This window comes from Chamaea fasciata, unplaced genomic scaffold, assembly GCF_029207755.1.
Source record: "Chamaea fasciata isolate MVZ Bird 193981 ecotype frontalis unplaced genomic scaffold, bChaFas1.0.hap1 SCAF_2, whole genome shotgun sequence".
Classification (NCBI taxonomy): domain Eukaryota; kingdom Metazoa; phylum Chordata; class Aves; order Passeriformes; family Sylviidae; genus Chamaea; species Chamaea fasciata.
In genome coordinates, this window is record NW_027094087.1 from 30189405 (window position 1) to 30208926 (window position 19522).

At 45.2% G+C, this 19522-nt stretch overlaps 1 protein-coding gene across 1 annotated transcript in view; it reads left to right on the plus strand.

The window, feature by feature from the left end:
- The window catches only part of MYO7A (myosin VIIA), a 62097-nt gene that overhangs the window by 17712 nt on the left and 24863 nt on the right, over positions 1-19522 (plus strand). Inside the window, exons 10-21 of the mRNA XM_066175562.1 lie at positions 506-625; positions 1848-1990; positions 2362-2572; positions 3057-3192; positions 3599-3705; positions 12277-12414; positions 14488-14646; positions 14995-15087; positions 16431-16525; positions 17645-17729; positions 18598-18816; positions 18970-19077. Coding sequence (XP_066031659.1) covers positions 506-625; positions 1848-1990; positions 2362-2572; positions 3057-3192; positions 3599-3705; positions 12277-12414; positions 14488-14646; positions 14995-15087; positions 16431-16525; positions 17645-17729; positions 18598-18816; positions 18970-19077 — 1614 coding nt within the window. The remainder of the gene's footprint in view (positions 1-505; positions 626-1847; positions 1991-2361; positions 2573-3056; positions 3193-3598; positions 3706-12276; positions 12415-14487; positions 14647-14994; positions 15088-16430; positions 16526-17644; positions 17730-18597; positions 18817-18969; positions 19078-19522) is intronic.

Here is a 19522-nt window from a genome sequence, read left to right on the forward strand (position 1 = left end):
TAAAGCAGGTGCTTCCCTCACTGATACAAAGAGAGTTCATAACTGTACTTGAGATAGATGCAATATATATTCTGTGTATCTGAAGTGAGGTGAGATGACCCTCACTGAAACCATCCATGCAGTGACTAGAGCATTCTTCAGTGGCCTTCCAAAAGCTAACGGATCCCTCAGAGACAGCATCTTGTCTCTATGGGTACTGCTGGTCCCAGAGTGTGATCCACAGTTCTCTGTCCACTTAGGGAGTTGACATTTCCCTGAAAAGGTATAAAATGGGTCAAGGTGATGCAAAGCTTTGACCCATGCTGGTTGCATACAGCTTTGCAGGCTTTGCTTTGCTTTCTCATCCTGTCTTCCTACACCTCATTAACATCATGCTAAGTCCCAAGAACACCTTCCAGATTAAAATACAATATAAAAACTGTGATTTTTCTCTCCGAAAATGCCTGAGTCTTCATTTGAGGCACCTCCCCTGTACAGCAGCTGTGTTTGGTGTTTCCTGTGCCAGGTTGAGCCTCAGGATGTGATGAACTGCCTCACCAGCCGGACTATAATCACGAGGGGCGAAACTGTCTCCACCCCTCTCAGCATGGAGCAAGCACTGGATGTGAGGGACGCTTTTGTAAAGGTAAGTCTTAGAGCATTTCCTTATGCCTTCTGTTTATAAGCTGAAGAAATCTGCCCCTTCTGAGACTGGAGCATCCGCTACGCAGGAAAAGGTTCTTGCTTGGTGCCTGTGTGAGCTCCGATCAGCAAACGCCCTTGAAACTATGTTCTAACTGGGATATACATAGAGTTGACATGAAAGGAGTCTAGGTAACCTGCTCTGCAAGGGATTTGCAATCTGGACTGGAGGTTGTCTGTACTCAAAGGGGACCTGCAGAAGGACCCAGCATTCTGAAATGACTTTACCTCAGCTTCAGGAAAGATCCTCAGCTGTTGTAAATCAGAGCAGCTCTACCAACGTCTCTAGCACCCACACCTAAATTTCAGGATTTGGGAACATAAACAACAATAAATTCAACTGAATGACAGAGGGTCAAGGGATAGAGCAGTCCAGAAGCCATCAGAGCACTGAGAACATCTTGAGGCTTTGGAGTGATGAAGGTTGGTGGGGTGGGGGTGTGCATCACTGCTGTACTGTTTGCAGCCCCATATAAAACCGTGAGACAAGCATTATTGGCATGCTTTGGCCAGCTTGGGTCCTCATTTCATCTGTGGGGAGTTAGTAGATCAAGCTGATTTGATAGTTAACTAGCTGGCAAATCCTGGCAGTGTCTTCTCTAGTGGTGACAGACCTTTGAATTTGGCTCCCCTCTCGGTTGCACTGCTGTAGTTTATAAAATAAAAATTAATAACAGTTTAAAACATGAAGTTCTGGAATTACTGAAGCAGCAATATCTGTGTCATTAGATGATCAGACTGTTCAGCCAGTGCTGCAATGTTTCAGTGAGCACCTTGTTCAAGTGATCAGGACATTCTTGCAGTGTAACATGTCTCTGCTCTGCTGATCTGTAGACAGAAATGTGTGCGAACCAAGGAAAGGACTGTCTGGCTTCACAGCAAGCCCACAAATCCCAAGTTTAGCACTATCCAAATCTGGGGGTTTGCTCTCAGTTGTCTTTTAGCTAGGCTTTCAGGTCTGTTTTCCTTGATCTACATAATGGTTCTTGAAGCTTTAAACCATGCCAAGAGTCTGTCACAAAGGTTGGTGAGCACATCCTCAGGGGCTGCCTGGTTGTTGGCCATGCTTTAGAAGAACCTGTGCCATCAAGGATGAAGTGGTGACGCAGACTAGTGGGACAAACTGCTGAACTGTCTCAGTGAACTCCAACTTTGGGATGTTGCAGGGAATATATGGGCGACTTTTTGTGTGGATCGTGGAGAAGATCAACGCTGCAATTTACAGACCTCCTTCCCAGGAACTCAAAAGTATCAGGAGATCCATCGGCCTTCTTGACATCTTTGGCTTTGAGAACTTCACTGTGAACAGGTATGGAGCCTGCAAAAGGAGAACCAGGTCTTAATCCTCCTTCACAAGCCCAAGCTCAAGGTCTTCCAGTCCTTTCACCTCTCCTGAAGTGAACTGGACTGGGTTGGACCAAGCCTTTTTCTATATGAGAAATTATCAGAGCTAATCAATTACAGCAGACAGTGGAGTTCCTAAACTGATTTAGACCATACACATAACATTGTTTTGGGAGAAAAACTGAATGTCTGAACCAATAAGAAAATTCTCAACCAACAGCAGCCTTATTGAGTAGTTGACAAGGTCTGAGAGTAATGAACCAAGTGTGGAGAGAGATGTAGAAAAATTAACCAGGGTGGATCTACAGTGACCTTTTCTTGACTTTTCCTCCACAGTTTTGAACAGCTTTGCATTAACTTTGCGAATGAAAACCTGCAACAGTTCTTTGTGCGCCACGTCTTCAAACTAGAGCAGGAGGAATACAACCTGGAGAACATCAACTGGCAGCACATTGAGTTCACTGATAACCAGGATGCCTTGGACATGATTGCCATCAAGCCTATGAACATCATCTCACTCATTGACGAGGAGAGCAAGTTCCCCAAGGTGTGTTTTGGGCTCAGCCTTACTGCCAGTGACTCTCCTGATTTTATCCTCTTTGCACTTGCATACTGGCACCCTGTGAGAGATCTGCTCAGCCCCAAACACACATTCACTGGTGGCCTCCCTATTTATAGTGTTTGTTGCTCTCTTAAATTTTCTTCTGTCAGTGTCACAGCCATGCTAAAACAAGTGTTTCTGATGGGAAAATATGCCTGCAGGATGCTCAAAAATATCTATTGGCAGAGTTTAAGAGAAAATAATGTTAAATATACTCCTTTTGGAGCATTATTTTGAATACAGCACTGCATACCAGTGATATTTAATCAGCTTCAGTTATTTCTGCACTTCACATATCTTCTCCAACATACCACTTCTCAACATAAATGCACGTCATCACAAAGACAAGAAAGAAATGTGCTATTGACTGGAAAATTATTTCAGTGGGAATAGCTTTGGTTAAATGTCAGGTCTTTTCATGCACGTACAGGGTACAGATGCCACCATGTTGCACAAGCTGAACTCCCAGCACAAGCTTAACACCAACTATATTCCTCCGAAGAACAACTACGAAACCCAGTTTGGCATTAACCATTTTGCTGGAATTGTTTACTACGAAACAAAAGGTATGGGGCAGCTCCCTGGGCACTGCAGGGGGTGAGGGGATGTTCACAGGCAGACAAGCTGCTGCTGTGTTGGAGCAGGGTAGGGTGGTAGTCCACAGAGTGTCAATATATTCCTTTTCTGTCTGCAATGACTTGACCTTCCAGCTGTGCCCATGAGCTGCAGAGTTTGGTGCTGTTTCATCTGTGTGTGCCTGTGACAGAATGGCAGTGCTTTGCACCACTGCATCTTCAATCCAGTGTGAAGATGCGCCTCTGTCTTCCTTCTCATGATCCCTCTCTCTCTATTCATTGCTCCCATTACCTCACCAAGAATGTCCAGTAATCCAAAAACCCAGAAGCTGCTTGCAGCTCACATGCTGACCATGTTGCACTGTGTCATCTATGTGTTGTCCCATTATTTCTCTAGGTTTCTTGGAGAAAAACAGGGACACGCTGCATGGAGACATCATTCAGCTGGTGCATTCCTCAAAAAACAAATTCATCAAGCAGATCTTCCAAGCAGATGTGGCAATGGTAATGCAGGCGGGAGAAGATCTTTATTCACGAGGAGGGGTGTTCCTGGAAGGGGTGAAAGATTTGCAGAGTCATATTGCTCTGATGCTCTTTGGGATGTTTCAAACCTGTTAGTGAGAGCCAACCATCAGGAAGTGTTAATGCAGTGTCACGGGTGCATCCACACATTTAGTTCATCAAATATTATTTTTTTTCTGTGATTGCCCCTCTGAATTGTGTAGGGATCAGAACAATAAGGTTTGTGATTGTAGAAATCTGAGAGAAAACTAACTGTGCCTTCCAGTAAGGTCATCCAGATGTGTGTATAATAGAATAAGAAGTAAACCAACAGAGGGCAGGTTTAGATTAGGTGTTAGGAAGAAGTTCTTATCTGTGAGAGTGGTGAGGCACTGGCACAGGTTGCCCAGAGAAGCTGTGGATGCCCCATCCCTGGAAGTGTTCAAGTGTTCAAGCAATCTGGTCTACTGGAAGGTGCCTCTGCCTATGGCAGGAGGGTTGGAGCTATGTGATCTTGAAGGTTCCTTCAAACCCAAACCTTTCTTTGAGTCCAAGTAAAAGCTAAAAGCTTTTCTACCAGAGTAGAACAAAAGGACAGTCTTGTTGGTCCTTAAGCGCTGCAAGAGGACTTGGAGGGAACAGTTGTTTTTTACTGTCACAACAGCAGAGAGAGGGAACACCAGTTATGAAAGCTGAACTTCAAAGCTCCTCTTTTCACATCCCAGGCCTCCAGGAGGTTATGTGCTTACTCCATGCTCAGTGTGAGACCCCATCTGAGCATTTATTACTGAGATACCAGCTTAAATGCTGAGATTAGTGACCATTTCACATTTAATAACACAACAGCATGATATTTTCTTCAGGAAATTGAACACCTAAATCTCTCTACTCAGCCCTGCTCCCAAAATTAAAGTAGGAGGTGTTTTAAAATATCAGTCTTGCAGAATCTGAAGGTCTATACAGATCAGTCACTATGGCCAAATCCCCCTGTCTTTCCCAAGGCAAAAGCCGTAGGACTGCAGAGGGTGCAGGGATAACGTTTTTCAAAGCAAACAAATTTTTTGTCAGTCGGAGTCCCATTTCCAAATGCCAGCCAATGCCACTGATGGACCAAGGGACTTAGGGACTTTCAGGAGTGCCAAGTTGTAAGTCCTGAATTCTTTTACTTGCCAAGGGAAAGAAATACTTACATTCCCAAGACATTTCTTTGAATATGCTATGTGCTGTTTTGCAAGCCTTTTTCATAACCCTTAGCCATTCAGTTTTGCTCCTGCTGAAATTAATGATCATTATCCTTTTGTCTTCATTAGGAATAAGAGAACATTTATCAATTACTAATCAAAGTACCAATTGGCATTGGTACAACACTCCTTGTTGGGTTCAGAGCTGTCCTCAGAAGTGGATACTCCTGTTGAAGTAGACACTAACTCCCTTAGCATCAGTGCTGCTGCTTACTTTGCTTTTTATTGCTTATTCCTTGCTGCTTTTTATTTTTGGTGTAAGCTTTGCAGTTGACCTTGGAAGTGATTTATTTCTTCTTTGGGCAGAGCAGAGATGCACTCTGGGGCATCAATGAAAGGGTTTACACAGTCACACAAGCTTTCTCACAGGGATCCCTACCAAAGCATCTTTAAAAGATGCTGGAAGTATATAATAGGAAAGTTGAGATGTCTGCCTGGATGTTGTCTAGGATCTGAGAACTGAACCCTTCAAAAGCATCGGAACCTTTTTTTTTTTTTTTTGTAAGAGTAAACCGTTTGGGGTTTTTTTTTATAATTTCACTAGACATCTTCAAAATCTGTCCCAATTGGTGGTCTCTGTGCTTTGATACTTTAATGATCTCTGGTTTTCTTTTTGGAATGAGAGAATATTCAGCCTGATGTGACAGTTCTGGCATAAGCCTGACGCCGTGGAACTGGAAGAAGAGCCAACACTGTGTACCAGCTCCCCTAGTCATGCACAGTGTCACTGTGAACCTGGAGAGCACTAATTCCCTGAACACCACCACACAAAAATTCTCAGACAAGCAGGATCCAACATGGGGCTGAGACACTTTTGCCATTGCTTTCCATCAATGCTCAGTAATGTTTGTAGCCCCTTTCTTAGGACATGTGCCCCAAAAGAAGGAGCAAGTGAGCCTGAGTCACAGAAATTGACTGCCTGTAGCAAGGATCTGTGGTGAAGTGTCCTTGGAATGTCTTGGAACTGTGCATGCCTTCCCCAAGCTTCAGTGTGGAGGAGCTTCCCAGAGACACTCAGGCTTGGTCAATCAAATATAACATCTCCTCTTAAAAAGAGATAAGTGTCTGCTCTGCTAAGGGCTAAATCAAATCGTGAGACATTTTGCTCAACACCTTCCAATCTTTGGTCCTCAGGATCTTACTGATGAGTTGGTAAGATTTTGTGAGTCACTTACAAAAAAGTCCACATCTGCTTTACATTCAGTCTTTCAAATGGGGTCCTTATATTCCAGAAACTTGAGAAAGCCACAGATCAGAGAAATTTGAAAACTGATTGAGATTGTATATTTGAACATTGTAGTAACTGTTTTGTCCCTGAAAGACCTAATATTTCGACACAATGAAAGCTGTATGATGAACTGGGTATTTCTGGAACACATGGGGATGTAAAGTCTCTTTTATTCATGGTCATCACAGAGAAGGCTTATCTGCATGTGTTTGCTGTTTGCTGAACAGCGATGTTCCTGTTCAGCAGAGTGGTGCCAGGTGAAATTATGGATTGAGTGGGAGTTGTACACTGCTCCTCTGAGGAATCGGCTGATATGGTCTGGCAGCACTGCTTGCTCAAGGAACAGGTAGAAGGAGCAGTGGAGGATGGAACCCTGTAAAGTGAAAAACAAATGAGAAACTGGAGGGGTGGGCTTTCCCCTTGGCGAAAGTTTAAATTCTATCAAAAATACCTGATTTTTGGAATTAAAATTAGGGAGGAAGGGAGGGATTTTTTTTGGAATTTTTGTGTTTTGTTCCTGGCACCTTCCCAACCACTGTATATTGAGAGCAGAGATGTGTGAGGAAGACGAGTGGGAATGGCTGAAATTGTATGGATAAAGAGTGAGGTTAAGAAATGTACAAAATTTGTTTCCAAGAAGCAAGAGCTGAACACTGGCAGTTCCCTCAGATTCAGAGAAGTAAACATCAAGACAAAGGAGAAAAGCCAGGAGAGGTTTAGACAAAAATCTAAGAATTAATGCATTTTGTTCATGAGATATATAACAGCTGGACTTCCAAGATTAAAAATGTCAGGCTCCCATTTCGGTTATTCTTTCTTTTCACTATTTGCTCTTCTCTGTCTCTGTTTTGTGTTTTGTTTTGTTTTGTTTTGTTTTTTTACCTGTGCTTCGTGTAGTTTCTCTGTGGCTATGCATCCAGCACATTTGGCCAGTCGCCCACACCCACACCAAAGGTAAACTGAATACATGAGTTCCTGTTTTATACTCACCTCTCTTTGGCAAGGATTGTGCTTTACTCCTGTTGGTTTATTCCTCTTCCTGCCCTATCCATAGAGGACCCATTTCAAATGACCAATGTGTTGGAGAGCACTTTTACAGCTTGTTGAATAGGTACAGGTATATGACTGTGTCACTTAACTCTAGGACTCAACTCAGAAGAACTTTGTAATGATGGAAATTTTGTTTGGATGAAATCAGAACCAGGCTCAGTGAAAGTTTTGAGGATTTTTTTCCTGACATTTGAAGCATTTTAAATAAGTTCAGATGGATCATCTGAGATTTGGCTGTTGTTTACCATGGTGCTACCATTGCCTTCAGTAGGAAATTATTCCTTGAAACAATGGCAAATCTGACCCTCTTTTGCACTTTTTGAGGCAAGACAGCTCACGAGCAAAGAGAGACCACTGGACTGCACTTCTGGGTTGTCTGGAAATGCTATCATTTTTCAAGGTGGAGGGTTAGTTCTTGTTCAGGGGGCACCTCCGATTCAAGCCTTCAGAGACAAGATAATATGAAATTTTGGCATGGTCATTGAAACAGGGTTTTGGCAGCTTTTTTAGGTCTTTGCTACTGCATCTCATCTGCTGACTGGTTCTGATAACTTCTCAAACCTTGCTTGCTAGTTATTTGGCCATAAGGTAGCGTATTGTGTGCTAAAGATTTTATGATATAAGCTTTGTGATTCTGCTCGCATTTCCACAACCCCTTGATAACCAGAGGATTAGCCTGCTTTTCAAAATTCAGCTCTTTGCATGGGGCTGAATTTCATCCCTTTTTACTTCTGCAGTATCTTGGATGTTTGGATTTGGAATTCCAATGAGGGGGATCTGACCCAAAATGACTGAAAGCCATTAATTGCAGAGGTGGAGTCCTTCCCCTCTGTATCATGGTTTAAACTATTTCAATTTGAGCATATCACTGGGCCTTGCTCTAGAATTGTACCAAAAATAATAGTATTTCCTGAGTAAGGATACAAGAGAGACAGAGAGGGTTTTTTGACAAGGGCCTTGAGTGATAGGACAAGGGGAACGGCTTTAAACTGAAAAACATTTTGTTGAGGTATTAGGAAGAAATTCTTTCATGTAAGGGTGGTGAGACACTGGCACAAGTTGCCCAGAGAAGCTGTGGATGCTCCATCCCTGGCAGTGTTCAAAGCCAGGTTGGATGTGGCTCTGAGAAACCTGGTCTAGTGGAAGGTATCCCTGCCCATGGCAGCAGGGTTGGAACTAAATGAACTTTGAGATTCCCTCCAACCCAAACCATTAATAATTCTGTGATTCTATGGTGGGATTAAATCCAGGAGAAAAACATGCCAAGTCTGCCAGAAATGTTTAGACCAGTTTTTCCCTCTGATGATGACAACAGGTGATACAAGGAAATGGGAGTTTTGTTGTTGTCATAGTTGATCTTACAACTAAACTTCATGTTTTGTAGGTTTTCTAATGAATAATAATTGTTCATATTTGTTAGACACTGAGGTAAAGGTGGAACAGGCAAGATAAAAATGATTTTTCATATATATATATATATATATATATATATATATATATATATATGTATACACATGTCAATAAGCTTGTAGTTCAAAATAGGGATACTTGGCACTGTTATGTAGCCCATGTCAACTCTGCATTGGAAGGCACTTTCCAGACTGCACAACCTTTAGGAGAAAGACTCTCTTCACTATATGACGCTGCTGAATGAGGTGGCCTCAGCTTTCAGTGGTCACCCGAAGGCCACCCCAGTGGCATTTCATATAAAAATGTATCAAAGAAAAAGCATAATTTTGCCCAGAAACTGCATGTCACTTTGGCATGGCTCAATTTAGTGACCTGATAATCCTAACGAGATGGGAGGATAGTCCTTTGTCCAGAACCTTTCCCCAAAGTATTGCTGGTGTCACATGCTTTGCCTTCCTTCCCTAACTCTCCTCAAGTATTTAATCTTCCTGCATTTCCACTGAAGCAGGCTGCCATCTCCTGATGGTGTTTCTGGTGCACCAGCAGCCTTGTCCTTCAAGGAGAGAAAGGTGCAGAGGGACAGAAGGAATAATCTCTACCATTTTTGGCTCAGTGACATTTCTCCTTGTAGCTGCCATTCTCCTTGCCTTTTGTCTTGGTGTTGCTGCAAACAGCCATGTATGAGTTTGCACTTCCAAAGTTCAGACTGGCTTGAGATTGCAGAAAGAAGCGGAATTGAAACATGTCCAGACATCATGCTGGTCTGCACATAATTCTAAACTCTCTTCTGCATGCTCCCTCTCTGTAAATCATCTAAATCTCTTATTTTTCTTGGTTTTCTCTTCTGTTTTTGAGTCTTTTCCTTCTTTGATGTTGGGTACAGGCTGAGTGCTCCAGTCTGGGGTACAGCACCTGTGAATCCTGCTCATCCCTCCCCATGTTGCACAGGTCTCATCCTCCCTTCTGCTGGGCTTTGTATGGACACAAGTGAAGAGATAGTCTGAGTCCCAAGGATGTTACAGTCTCAGAATTTGAAAGCTAGGAAGGGACAGGGAAAAGTAGAATGCACCAGTTCTTTCTCCATCAGGGTATGGGGACTGGGTCTGGTTTTAGCTTAAAAATGCTTCTCCTCTGCAGTAAATCCTGTATTTTCAGTGCCTTGCTAGGCTGTGTTGAGTGGCTGCTTCTCTCCTTTTTTGGGGTTGTTTTGTTGAAGTAATGGAAGAGGTGGGATTCTCTCCAAGCTGGTGTTGAGGTGAGGCAGAAAAAACCACAATTACTTGAGTGGTGTCACCCATCCCTGAAGGATGAAGCTGATGCAAAACACTTGTCAGAGTATTTATTGTGTATCTGAGAGCTCAAAAAAGTGCCCACAGGGGTGGTGCCCACCATTGAGAGGGGTCTGTGCACAAATGTCAGACCCTGAAATGTCCTGAATGGGATGATGTGGTCTTGACAGGGGGAACCCAGCTCACTCTGACTATTTGGACAAGAAGACAAGCTGCTGTCTGGTCACTGCCCCTTCCTTCCAACCCCTCCCAGCAAAAAGCTCTCAGATGTAAGGGTGGAGATGGCACCACTGCTTTTTGCCAGATCTGGATGCATGCAGGAAAGAAATGCAAGGCACCAGCAAGCTGGAGAGGCATTTCTTGCTGTCTGGGAGCAAACCACTCGTGCATTCCCTTGTAGACCCTTGTAAAAAGTTTTGCTCCATTCCTAACACTATGGCTTTAAAATGATCTCTCCCAGCCAAGCCCAAACTGACTAAAATTCAGCTAATATGCAATTGCTTCTGACTGGCAGCCCTGCTCCTGCATCTGTTGCTGCTTCTAACCCCTGTGGCTATCCTTCCACATCTCACAGAGGTGACCTCATGTGCATAATTGGCAATGTGATAAGAGAACATTCATCAAAGCCTTTCAAACCAGGATTCTTGCTGAAACAGCCTTTTCCTTAGAAAATCTGCAACAAAATATGAAGATCAGACTCTACAGTGTTCTGCAGGTAGCAGCTGTATCTGTTAATTACTCTAGATTTGTTAGCAGTTTGTCCTTCCAGGGAGGATTTTGCTGGGAGAGATCACTGGTAGCTCCCTGTGCTTTTCTTGACAAGCAGGCCAGGTTTTTGTGGTGTTTGCATGAGCTGGGTTTTCTCTTGTTGGAATTCCATGACAGCTTTGTGTTTGTCTTGATTGGGTTTGTCTCAACATCACGTCCAACCTGAGCTGGATAAACGCCCTGTTTGTGGCAAAGGGGTTGGACTAGAGGGAATTTGTCATCCCTTCCAATCCAAACTATTCTGTGATTCTATGGAATTCATCAGTTTTGAGGGGTGGGAATGTTAAAGGTTACTAGTGCTATGTGATGAAGCGCGTGTAAAGATTTTAGCAAAAGTAGAAATAAACGTGGCAACAAAAATGTGTAAATATGCACTGCAAAACATGGCAGCAAGGCCAGTGCAGATGAGGGTTTTGTGACTCCACATGTGGCTTAACCACCTGCAAGTAAGTGGATGTTTGGAGGAAAAAATGCATTAAAATCCTTCCAGAATTCTCCCTTTGGGAATTCTCTAGTCATCAGGTCACGTCACAGGTCATTTTATACCTTCACCCTACCTTCACCCTGTTTTTAATTGAGAGGGGGTTGCCTCCTGGTGCCCAACTCTTCCTCCAACCCTCCAGCAATACCTGCTGCCCCACAAAGGCTCCCTGAACACCAGACCCCACTAGACACACAGCACCACTGTGACTGATGTGTAATGAACTTAGGTAATAGTGGCTGGCACATGAAATGAGCTAGGGACTTCATTTGGAGGTGGTTTAACAAGGTTTTCCCAGAGCAGGGAGAAGGGACTCTTAAGGGAAACATACACATTCTCATTTAGAAACACTTGCCCCAAAACAGAGATTGAATTATTAATTTGATCAAGGGAGCTAAACCAAGACAAATATTCCAAATCATCCTGATTCCCCCTAAATACTCACCTCTTTTAGTCTACTTAATGTTCTTTTCCAAAAGCAGCTTGAATCTGTGGTAGTACAGGCTGAGCAATCTCAGCAGAAGTTTCTGAAACTGTTACAGAAACGCATTCTTCTGGATTTTTTTTTTTTTTTTTTTTTTTTTTACCCCAAGTGAGTCTCTGGTTCTTGTTCCAGGGAGCAGGAGAAGCCCTGCCTGATACAAGGAACTGTGACAGAGGGTTTGGCATGCCCATGCTGCACTGCATGGGGAGAGGGAAGCCCACACTCCTCCTGAGAGCATCCCTGGGCAGGTGCATTGCCCCACGCTGTAATACAGAGAATTTTGATGGCCAGAAGACGCTGTTTGCTCTTTTGGGCAGATCTTCCTCATGGCTCTGCGTAGGGAAGATGGGTTTTCCAGTCATACAGGGAGGTTCAAGCAGGAGAAATTAAATCGCGGCACTTTTCCTGCCTGAACAGAGCCGTATGGAGTCGGCTGCCGGTGCCCGGCCATTGCAAGTTCACAGGCTCTGCCCTTCCCCTCTCCTGCCACAAGTTTCAGCCACCTCTGGCCCCACTCCCCGCTCCAGCCCCGGCTGTTGCAGGAGGTTCCTGGGGACGCAGCCAGAGGGGAAAGGCAGTGTTATCCTTTCATTTCCTGAGTGTGCTGCACTGCGGTTTTGCAGGGAGCAGAGACGAGGAAGCGCTCGCCGACACTCAGCAGCCAGTTCAAGCGCTCCCTGGAGCTGTTGATGAGGACTCTCAGCGTGTGCCAGCCCTTTTTTGTCCGCTGCATCAAGCCCAATGAGTACAAGAAGCCCATGGTAAGCCCTGCTTTTCTCTCCTGGTTGCTTTTTATAAGGGACTGCCCGTAGGGTCATTGTGCCCTGGAGCTACTGTCAAAACTCCTTTGGGCATCAGTGGAGTCAGGATTAACCCTGCACACTTAGAAAACCAACCCACAGCCTGCTGTGCAAGCAACAGAGTCACAGAAGGGTTGGCAAAATCAGGCACTTGCTTTGCAGTCCAACAGCACCCCAAAACTTTTTGCAGGGGGTAGTTTCTGACCCGGTCTTTCTTCCCAAGGACGATCTCAAGGAATTCGTCCTGCAGCCCTTTATCCTATAGGAAATGCCTCTCTGTTTCCATAGGGGGTAGGCTCCTTCCTGCCAGAGACTTCAGCTGAGCCATGGGTTTAGTTCTGTGACAGAGTTCAGTGCTTTCTAAAAAGCACCTTCCCGTGGGTGTTCTCCTGAAAATCTTTGCTCCCAATGGATCTCCTTCTTTTTAAATCCTGTTTGGTCCTTTCCACTGCCTTTTTATTTTCTTCACCAATTACAAAAGCTTGGTTCTAAAAGCAGAGGAGAAAAAGGCAAAATAGCACAGAGGAAATGTGAGAGGAGTTACCTTGCTCCAAATCACAGTGATTTGCTTCAAAAGCAGTGAACACTATGGAGGCAAACTTTTAGGAGCAAATGGAAAGTCAGGAGAGGGCTCTCAACCCCCCTCACCACAAACTGCTCGTGGAAGGGACTCAGAGTTTTGCAGCAGAAGGCAGGTGATAAGGTGGGTGCTGCACGCCCTGATCCCACTCCCCACACCTTGCAGGATCAGACACTGATGCTGGGAGCAATCACTGTTTCTTGCTCGCCACACTTAATAGTGACACTGCTTGGAAAGGAAGAGCTTTATTTAATAAACAATCTAGCCAAGCCTGGAGCTTCATCTAAAGTCAGTGTCTGTTAGCAAAGCTCAGCTGAGTGCAAAAAGCATAAAATACTGAATTTCAGAGCTGTTATGCACAAGCAGTGTTTGTTTAAAACTTATTTTTGATGTTCAGTGAACCTAATATGATGCAGAGTAAAAGGTTTGGTGGGTCTCTCAGATCATTCTACTCTTCTCTCATCCTGGTTTTGGTGAGAGTAAAAAGGCACCTATTAGCCTGTTAATGGAATATATTGGGTAAATTTTTAACAGTATGTCTGATCTGTGATTATCATCTGAGCAGAGAATAGATCAAGACCTTCTTTTTGAACATAGGTGATGTTGAGAAATAGGTGTACATCCTAAACTGACATTAGCAAATTATTCTAAATGCCCCGATTCTGAGCTGTTTTTACACCTGGATGTCTGGAATTCAGTCTGGTATTTTGTGTCCTGCATAGGAAGTATGTATTTCATCAAGTCTTGCAAGTGCTAGGCCAGAAGTCTCTGTTCAGCCTATTTGTCTACAAAACTTCCAGTGGGACAGGAAAACAGTTTCAAGTTTGAAAGAATTAGACAAAGAGAAATTAATCTTTCCATTAAAGAAATGAGTGGGTGAGCTAACACTGAATCAGAGACTGCAGTGTGATATGGAATGTGATTTCTTGCTAAGTTTAATTTTGGCCTTGGTTTAATAATCCAAAGGAAAAGAAATCCCAGATAAAGGCACACAGAGCTGTTCAGGGTGACTGCAAAAGAGCACGTTGTCTGAGAGATCATTTTCTGTCCCTGCTTTTGAAGGAAAACGTACTGATAGTGATAGGAAATGAGATAGCGGAAGTGAAAGGCCAGTGGAAAGTCCTGGCTGTTTGTTACTTTATGTTATTCTAAAACTTTTACTTCCTTCTGAAATATGCTTTAGGGTGGAAAAATTGCTTGTATTGGGACGCTGGCTGGAGTTCTCTGGGTCTGTACATCATCCCATGCTTCTGCTTCTGAGTATTGTTCTGGTTAGTCCAAGAGAAAGGCGTAGGATGAATTAGATAACAAAACCATGCACAGAAAATCAAAACCGTCTCCAGCAGTCTGTGCCTTATCAGGCCCATGTGGAGGAGAGCATAGTTGCCCATAAGTACAACAAACTAGCCCAAAAAGATTTGCAATCAAACCCCCATGTCCTGTAACCTCCCCAGCTTTTTGACCGGGAGCTGTGCGTCCGTCAGCTGAGGTACTCGGGGATGATGGAGACCATCCGCATCCGCCGGGCCGGATACCCCATCCGCTACACCTTTGTGGAGTTCGTGGACCGGTACCGCGTGCTCATGCCTGGGGTGAAGCCAGCCTACAAGCAGGTGAGAACCCTCTTTCACAGGTAACGAGTGCTCTCTGCTGGGCAGTCTCCAGAGATATTTATGGGGTGTGCCTCCTTTACAAAAACAATGACGCAACATTTGATCCCCAGGTGTCACAGTGGTGCTCTGGGTTTTCCAAGGGACGGAAGAATGGTGACTGGGCTGGCAGGGAGGGGTAGCCATATTCAGCCTGTCCGTCTCACTCATCTTAAACAAAGTGACAGTAAAGACATAAGAACCTTATTAACAGAAAACTGCAGGATTTGGGGCCAGAAAAGATTTACACTGGGCTTGGGAGGAGCGGTGGGTGAGTCCGGTCCTGGTGAATCCCAACCCCTTTTCTGTCAGGGTGACCTGCGTGGGACATGCCAGCGCATTGCTGAAGCAGTGCTGGGGAAGGATGATGACTGGCAGATTGGCAAGACAAAGATATTTCTAAAGGTGGGTGGTTCTCCACGTTCCCCTGCCATCTTGGATCCTCGCCTCTGGGGGCATGTCCTACCATTTCCTTTCCATTACAAGATATGACCCTTTTCCATGGTCTCTGGGCTGGCATGTCAGTGGGTAGAACCTGACTTAAGGCAGAACATTTGGGGCCAGTTTAGGAGCAGCAGGCAGGAGGAAGTCCTGACACAGTGCCAGCACTGGTGGATTCACATATCCATACCGACCCACAAGTGATCACATCCAGTCCACAACCTTTTCCCTCCTGGGCTGAGTTGTTCAGCTTCCTCTCCTGCCTTCACCCAAAAGGCACAACAGGAGGGATGGCCATGCAGAACCCTGCAGAGAGAGGGACATGAGGACAACAGGTTTGTTTTGCTTTCTGCGCATCCTTGTGCAACCCAAGATGTGCCTACAACCTCCTTTTCTGCATTAGTCCAGCTGACATGGAGCACTCCAACACTGCAGGTCCCCTGCAGACCTGTGCATGCTCATCTTTCCTTACAAACCCATTCCTGTGCTGTTCTGGGAAGGTGAGGCTTCTCGTGAGCAAAAATCACAGCAATAAACCCTGACTGCTTACACCTAAATTCACCCCCAAATCCCACTGTCAGCACAAACACCCCCATCTCTTCCCCAGAACTTATTCCCTCTAGTTGCTCTTTCCAGAGCCTGTTATCAAGATTCCACAGCTGTCAGGACAGGAAACAGAAATTGGGAGGCCCTGAGGGGCTGTGGGAGGTCAAGCAAAGCAGGAAACGTGTGGAACTGCCTCCGCTGCATCCAATGCTGCATGGCTCAGCTTGCCATGACTGGGAAAGAAGGCTGAATCACGCACAACACAGGAGGAATCAGAATAAAGCTTGGATTGGTGCATCTGAAAGCCTCAGGGCAAAGGAAATTCAGTGTTTTGAGGAGCTTTTTTTTCCTTAGGTTAGGGAGGCATTGCAGTCTTAACTGGAAGAAGTAATGGGACCCAGGCAACCTGGAGTTTGTTTACAAACCTCTTCAGTGCTCCTAGAAGCTGCTTCCATGTCTGAGAGCACTAGGAAGGAGCTCTGCAGGGAAGAACCATGTAATTTGGTTGTTTTCACACTGTGAAGTATTGCATTTGCAGCTTCTGGATGATCTGGTTCATTTGGGAATGAAGACTATAGATCATTAAGGTTTATGTTAGGACTTCCCCAGTGTGCAGGTGGGGTTACACTTGGGATGTAAAATGACCCAAGAGTTTATTTTGAACAACTGTCCTGGAGAAGGGTCTTGTACCACCCACTCTGGCCACATGTCAGGCAGAGGGAGAGCTTGAGACATTGGTGCTGTGTTGCTTCCTCCCACAGGACCACCACGACATGCTGCTGGAGATTGAGAGAGACAAGGCAATCACGGACAAAGTCATCCTCATCCAGAAGGTGGTCCGTGGGTACAAGGACAGGTAGGTATGAACCCCACAGCCAAATGGGAGGTGGGCTATGTGGAATGTTTCATCCAGCAAGTCGCTCCTGGAGGCTGCGTCACTCCTTTGGTGCCCAGATGACCAAAGGGGACCCATAATGTATTGGCACTCAGGTGCAGCAAGTACTAGAGGAAAACAATAGAGGAAACAAGAGGATACCTTTGTTATCTGCCTCAAACCTGGACAGAATAGGACCTTCTGTCCCTGTTCAGTGACACCTTCAGGGGATGTATCTGCTGTGACAGTGCAGCAGTGGACTCTGAGCCAGCTGAAGGCAACACTGAGACTCCAATCTATGGAGATCCCCACAAGAGTGCAGAGGGAATGCTGGATCGCTTACTGCTATTAAAGTTGCTTTCCCCAAGGGGTTCAGAACTCTTCCCTTTGCAACCCAGTTTCCAGACATGGGAAGAGAACAGGTAGCTCACGGCACTGTTGTGGATGAAGAGGGGCAGCCACAGCCAAGGACAAGCTTCACCTATGGAGGAGGGACAGTTCTTGGGGTTTTATGCAGTTTGAATGTCCAAGCCATGGCTGTGACTCACGTTGTACTTTGCAGAAAGGGCACATGCTAAATGACTCATGAATCTTTCACACACTGATCATAGTGAGACCTCCCAAGGTCTCCCAACACAATTGTCTCCATGTTGTCTGCAGTTAGAATCAGATCAGGCTGAGAAGGACTGGAGGAGCAGATAGGGATAGCAGCATGGTGTTGGTGAGGTTTGCTCTTGATCATTTGGGTGGGATGCAATCTGTCTTCAGGTGCTAAAACTAAATGGGAAAGACACACAGGGAAGAGATTTTAGGTGTGAGAAGAGGATGCAGGGCTGGGGGAAGGAGGGAACCATTCCTAACATCTCCTGTTCTTCTCATTGCCATAATATGGCATAATCTCCCTGCAGAGACCTCTCAGAGAGTGTCTACAGATGTTTTTATGCAAGCTAGGAGAGCTGGAGAAGGAGATATTTTCAAGCCAAAAATGCAGTGTTTATTCCATCTGGACACTCAGGTTCAAATCTCCAAGAAGTGAGGCCCAGGAGATGATGATAACTTGTGGCAAAACCACAGAGGCAAATGATTGAAATGCTTTTGCAGGTCCAATTTCCTGAAAGTGAGAAATTCAGTCCTGATGATTCAGAGATACTGGCGGGGACATAACTGCAGGAAGAACTATGGTGCTGTAAGTACAGGGATGCTTCCTCACACCTCTGCCTTCCTGCCTCTTTCACCTGGGACATACATAAGGGTTTCCTGGTTCAAAATGTCCCATTTTTAATGTCAGAAGTGGTGAGGTTGGCTTTTATTAGTTGGAGTGATGAATGGAAGTTTGCTATTTTGCTTTGTCTTCTCATTGAGGAGACCGCCTCCTAACTGTTCTTTTCCTTGTGACTTGTATGTTCATTGCACCAACTGGATATTTGGGGTTTTCTAAGTCTTCCCTTAGTTTCCCAATGACTGAAAATTCAAGAGCAGCTTCCTCTAAAAAATTGATTCCATCTCCATGTGGGACCATATTTGGGTTTGTCACCATCCCAGTCCATAGTCCTCTTCTCTCCCTATTCCAGCTAGTTTTGAGCCAACAGCAAGGTCTTTTGGAAAGTGTGTTAAGGTCTAAAGTGTCTCAATATAATCTTCCAAGTCTGCAACTTCATAGAAATAGCCACTTCCAGGCTGGCTAGGATGCTGCCTCCTGCCATCAAACAGCACCTTGACTGTCAGGCAGGAGTTCTGCAGATGCTGGACCTCTGTAGGAGCAACCCTCATGGCTTGTGGCTACCTTGGCCAGACAGATATCCTGAGGCCTCTCAAAGGCTCAGTGGGGAAGAAACCGTGTTTGTCCTTCCTGGGCTTTGAATCAATGCAGCAGGCAGATAGCTTCATTTCTCCACCCTCTTGGAGAACCTCCCTCCAGAAGGTTTGCTGTCGTGGGGACTGATTTCAGTGGCTCTTGTTGACAGCCATGCAAGCAGGAGATTAGCAGTGGAAATCTGCTTAGGGTGGGTGAGGCCCTGGCTGGCGGGGTGGTTTCATCGTGCTCCCCCTTGCAGATGCGGATTGGCTTCTTGAGGCTGCAGGCCCTGTACCGATCCCGCAAGCTCCACAAGCAGTACCACATGGCCCGCCGGCGGATCATTGAGTTCCAGGCACGATGCCGGGGCTACCTGGTCCGCCGGGCTTTCCGCCACCGCCTCTGGGCCGTCCTCACCGTCCAGGCCTACGCCCGCGGCATGATCGCCCGAAGGCTCTACAAGCGCCTCCGTGGGGAGGTAAGTACCGTGGAGGAGAAACGGAGATGAGGAGAGGGGAGAAATACATGCTTCTGCATCACCTGGTCTTGGGATACATTTTTAAAGGGAAAAAAAAAATTCCAAAAATAATTAGACACCTATTCAGAAAGGTTCTTGTGTTTATTCCCTCAGTATTATCGACGCCTGGAAGCAGAGAAACTTCGGCTGGCAGAAGAGGAACGACTTCGAAAGGAGATGAGTGCCAAGAAAGCCAAAGAAGAAGCAGAAAAGAAACACCAAGTACATGGGGACTGATCTCTTTCTGGGGTTCTGTCTGTTCTCCAGGAACTAGTTTTGCTCCTTTGAGGGGCAATGACAAAAATATCTAAGGGATTTTTGCCCTTTCAGTGGTTTGTATTTAATTCTCTAAGGTACTTTGTGCTCTACTGGTTTGAATCTGCTCCAGAATTTCTGATTTGCTGCACAGGAATGTCAGAGATTATAGTTATTATTCACTTTTGCTATTGTATAAAGGGGAAACTGAGACACTCTGTTTGTGTGTGGACATGCCGGGCTGTTGTATAAAAGAAAAAAATGAGGTCAGTGAGAGTTTCTGTGCATGGACCAACACCCCTTAACAGGCACTAAGGAATGGGGGAAATGCATTGCTTTGTCCTTCTGCAGTTGGGAAACTGAGACATGGACATGTCACCGATTTGCCCCAAGTTATGATCTGGGTATAGTG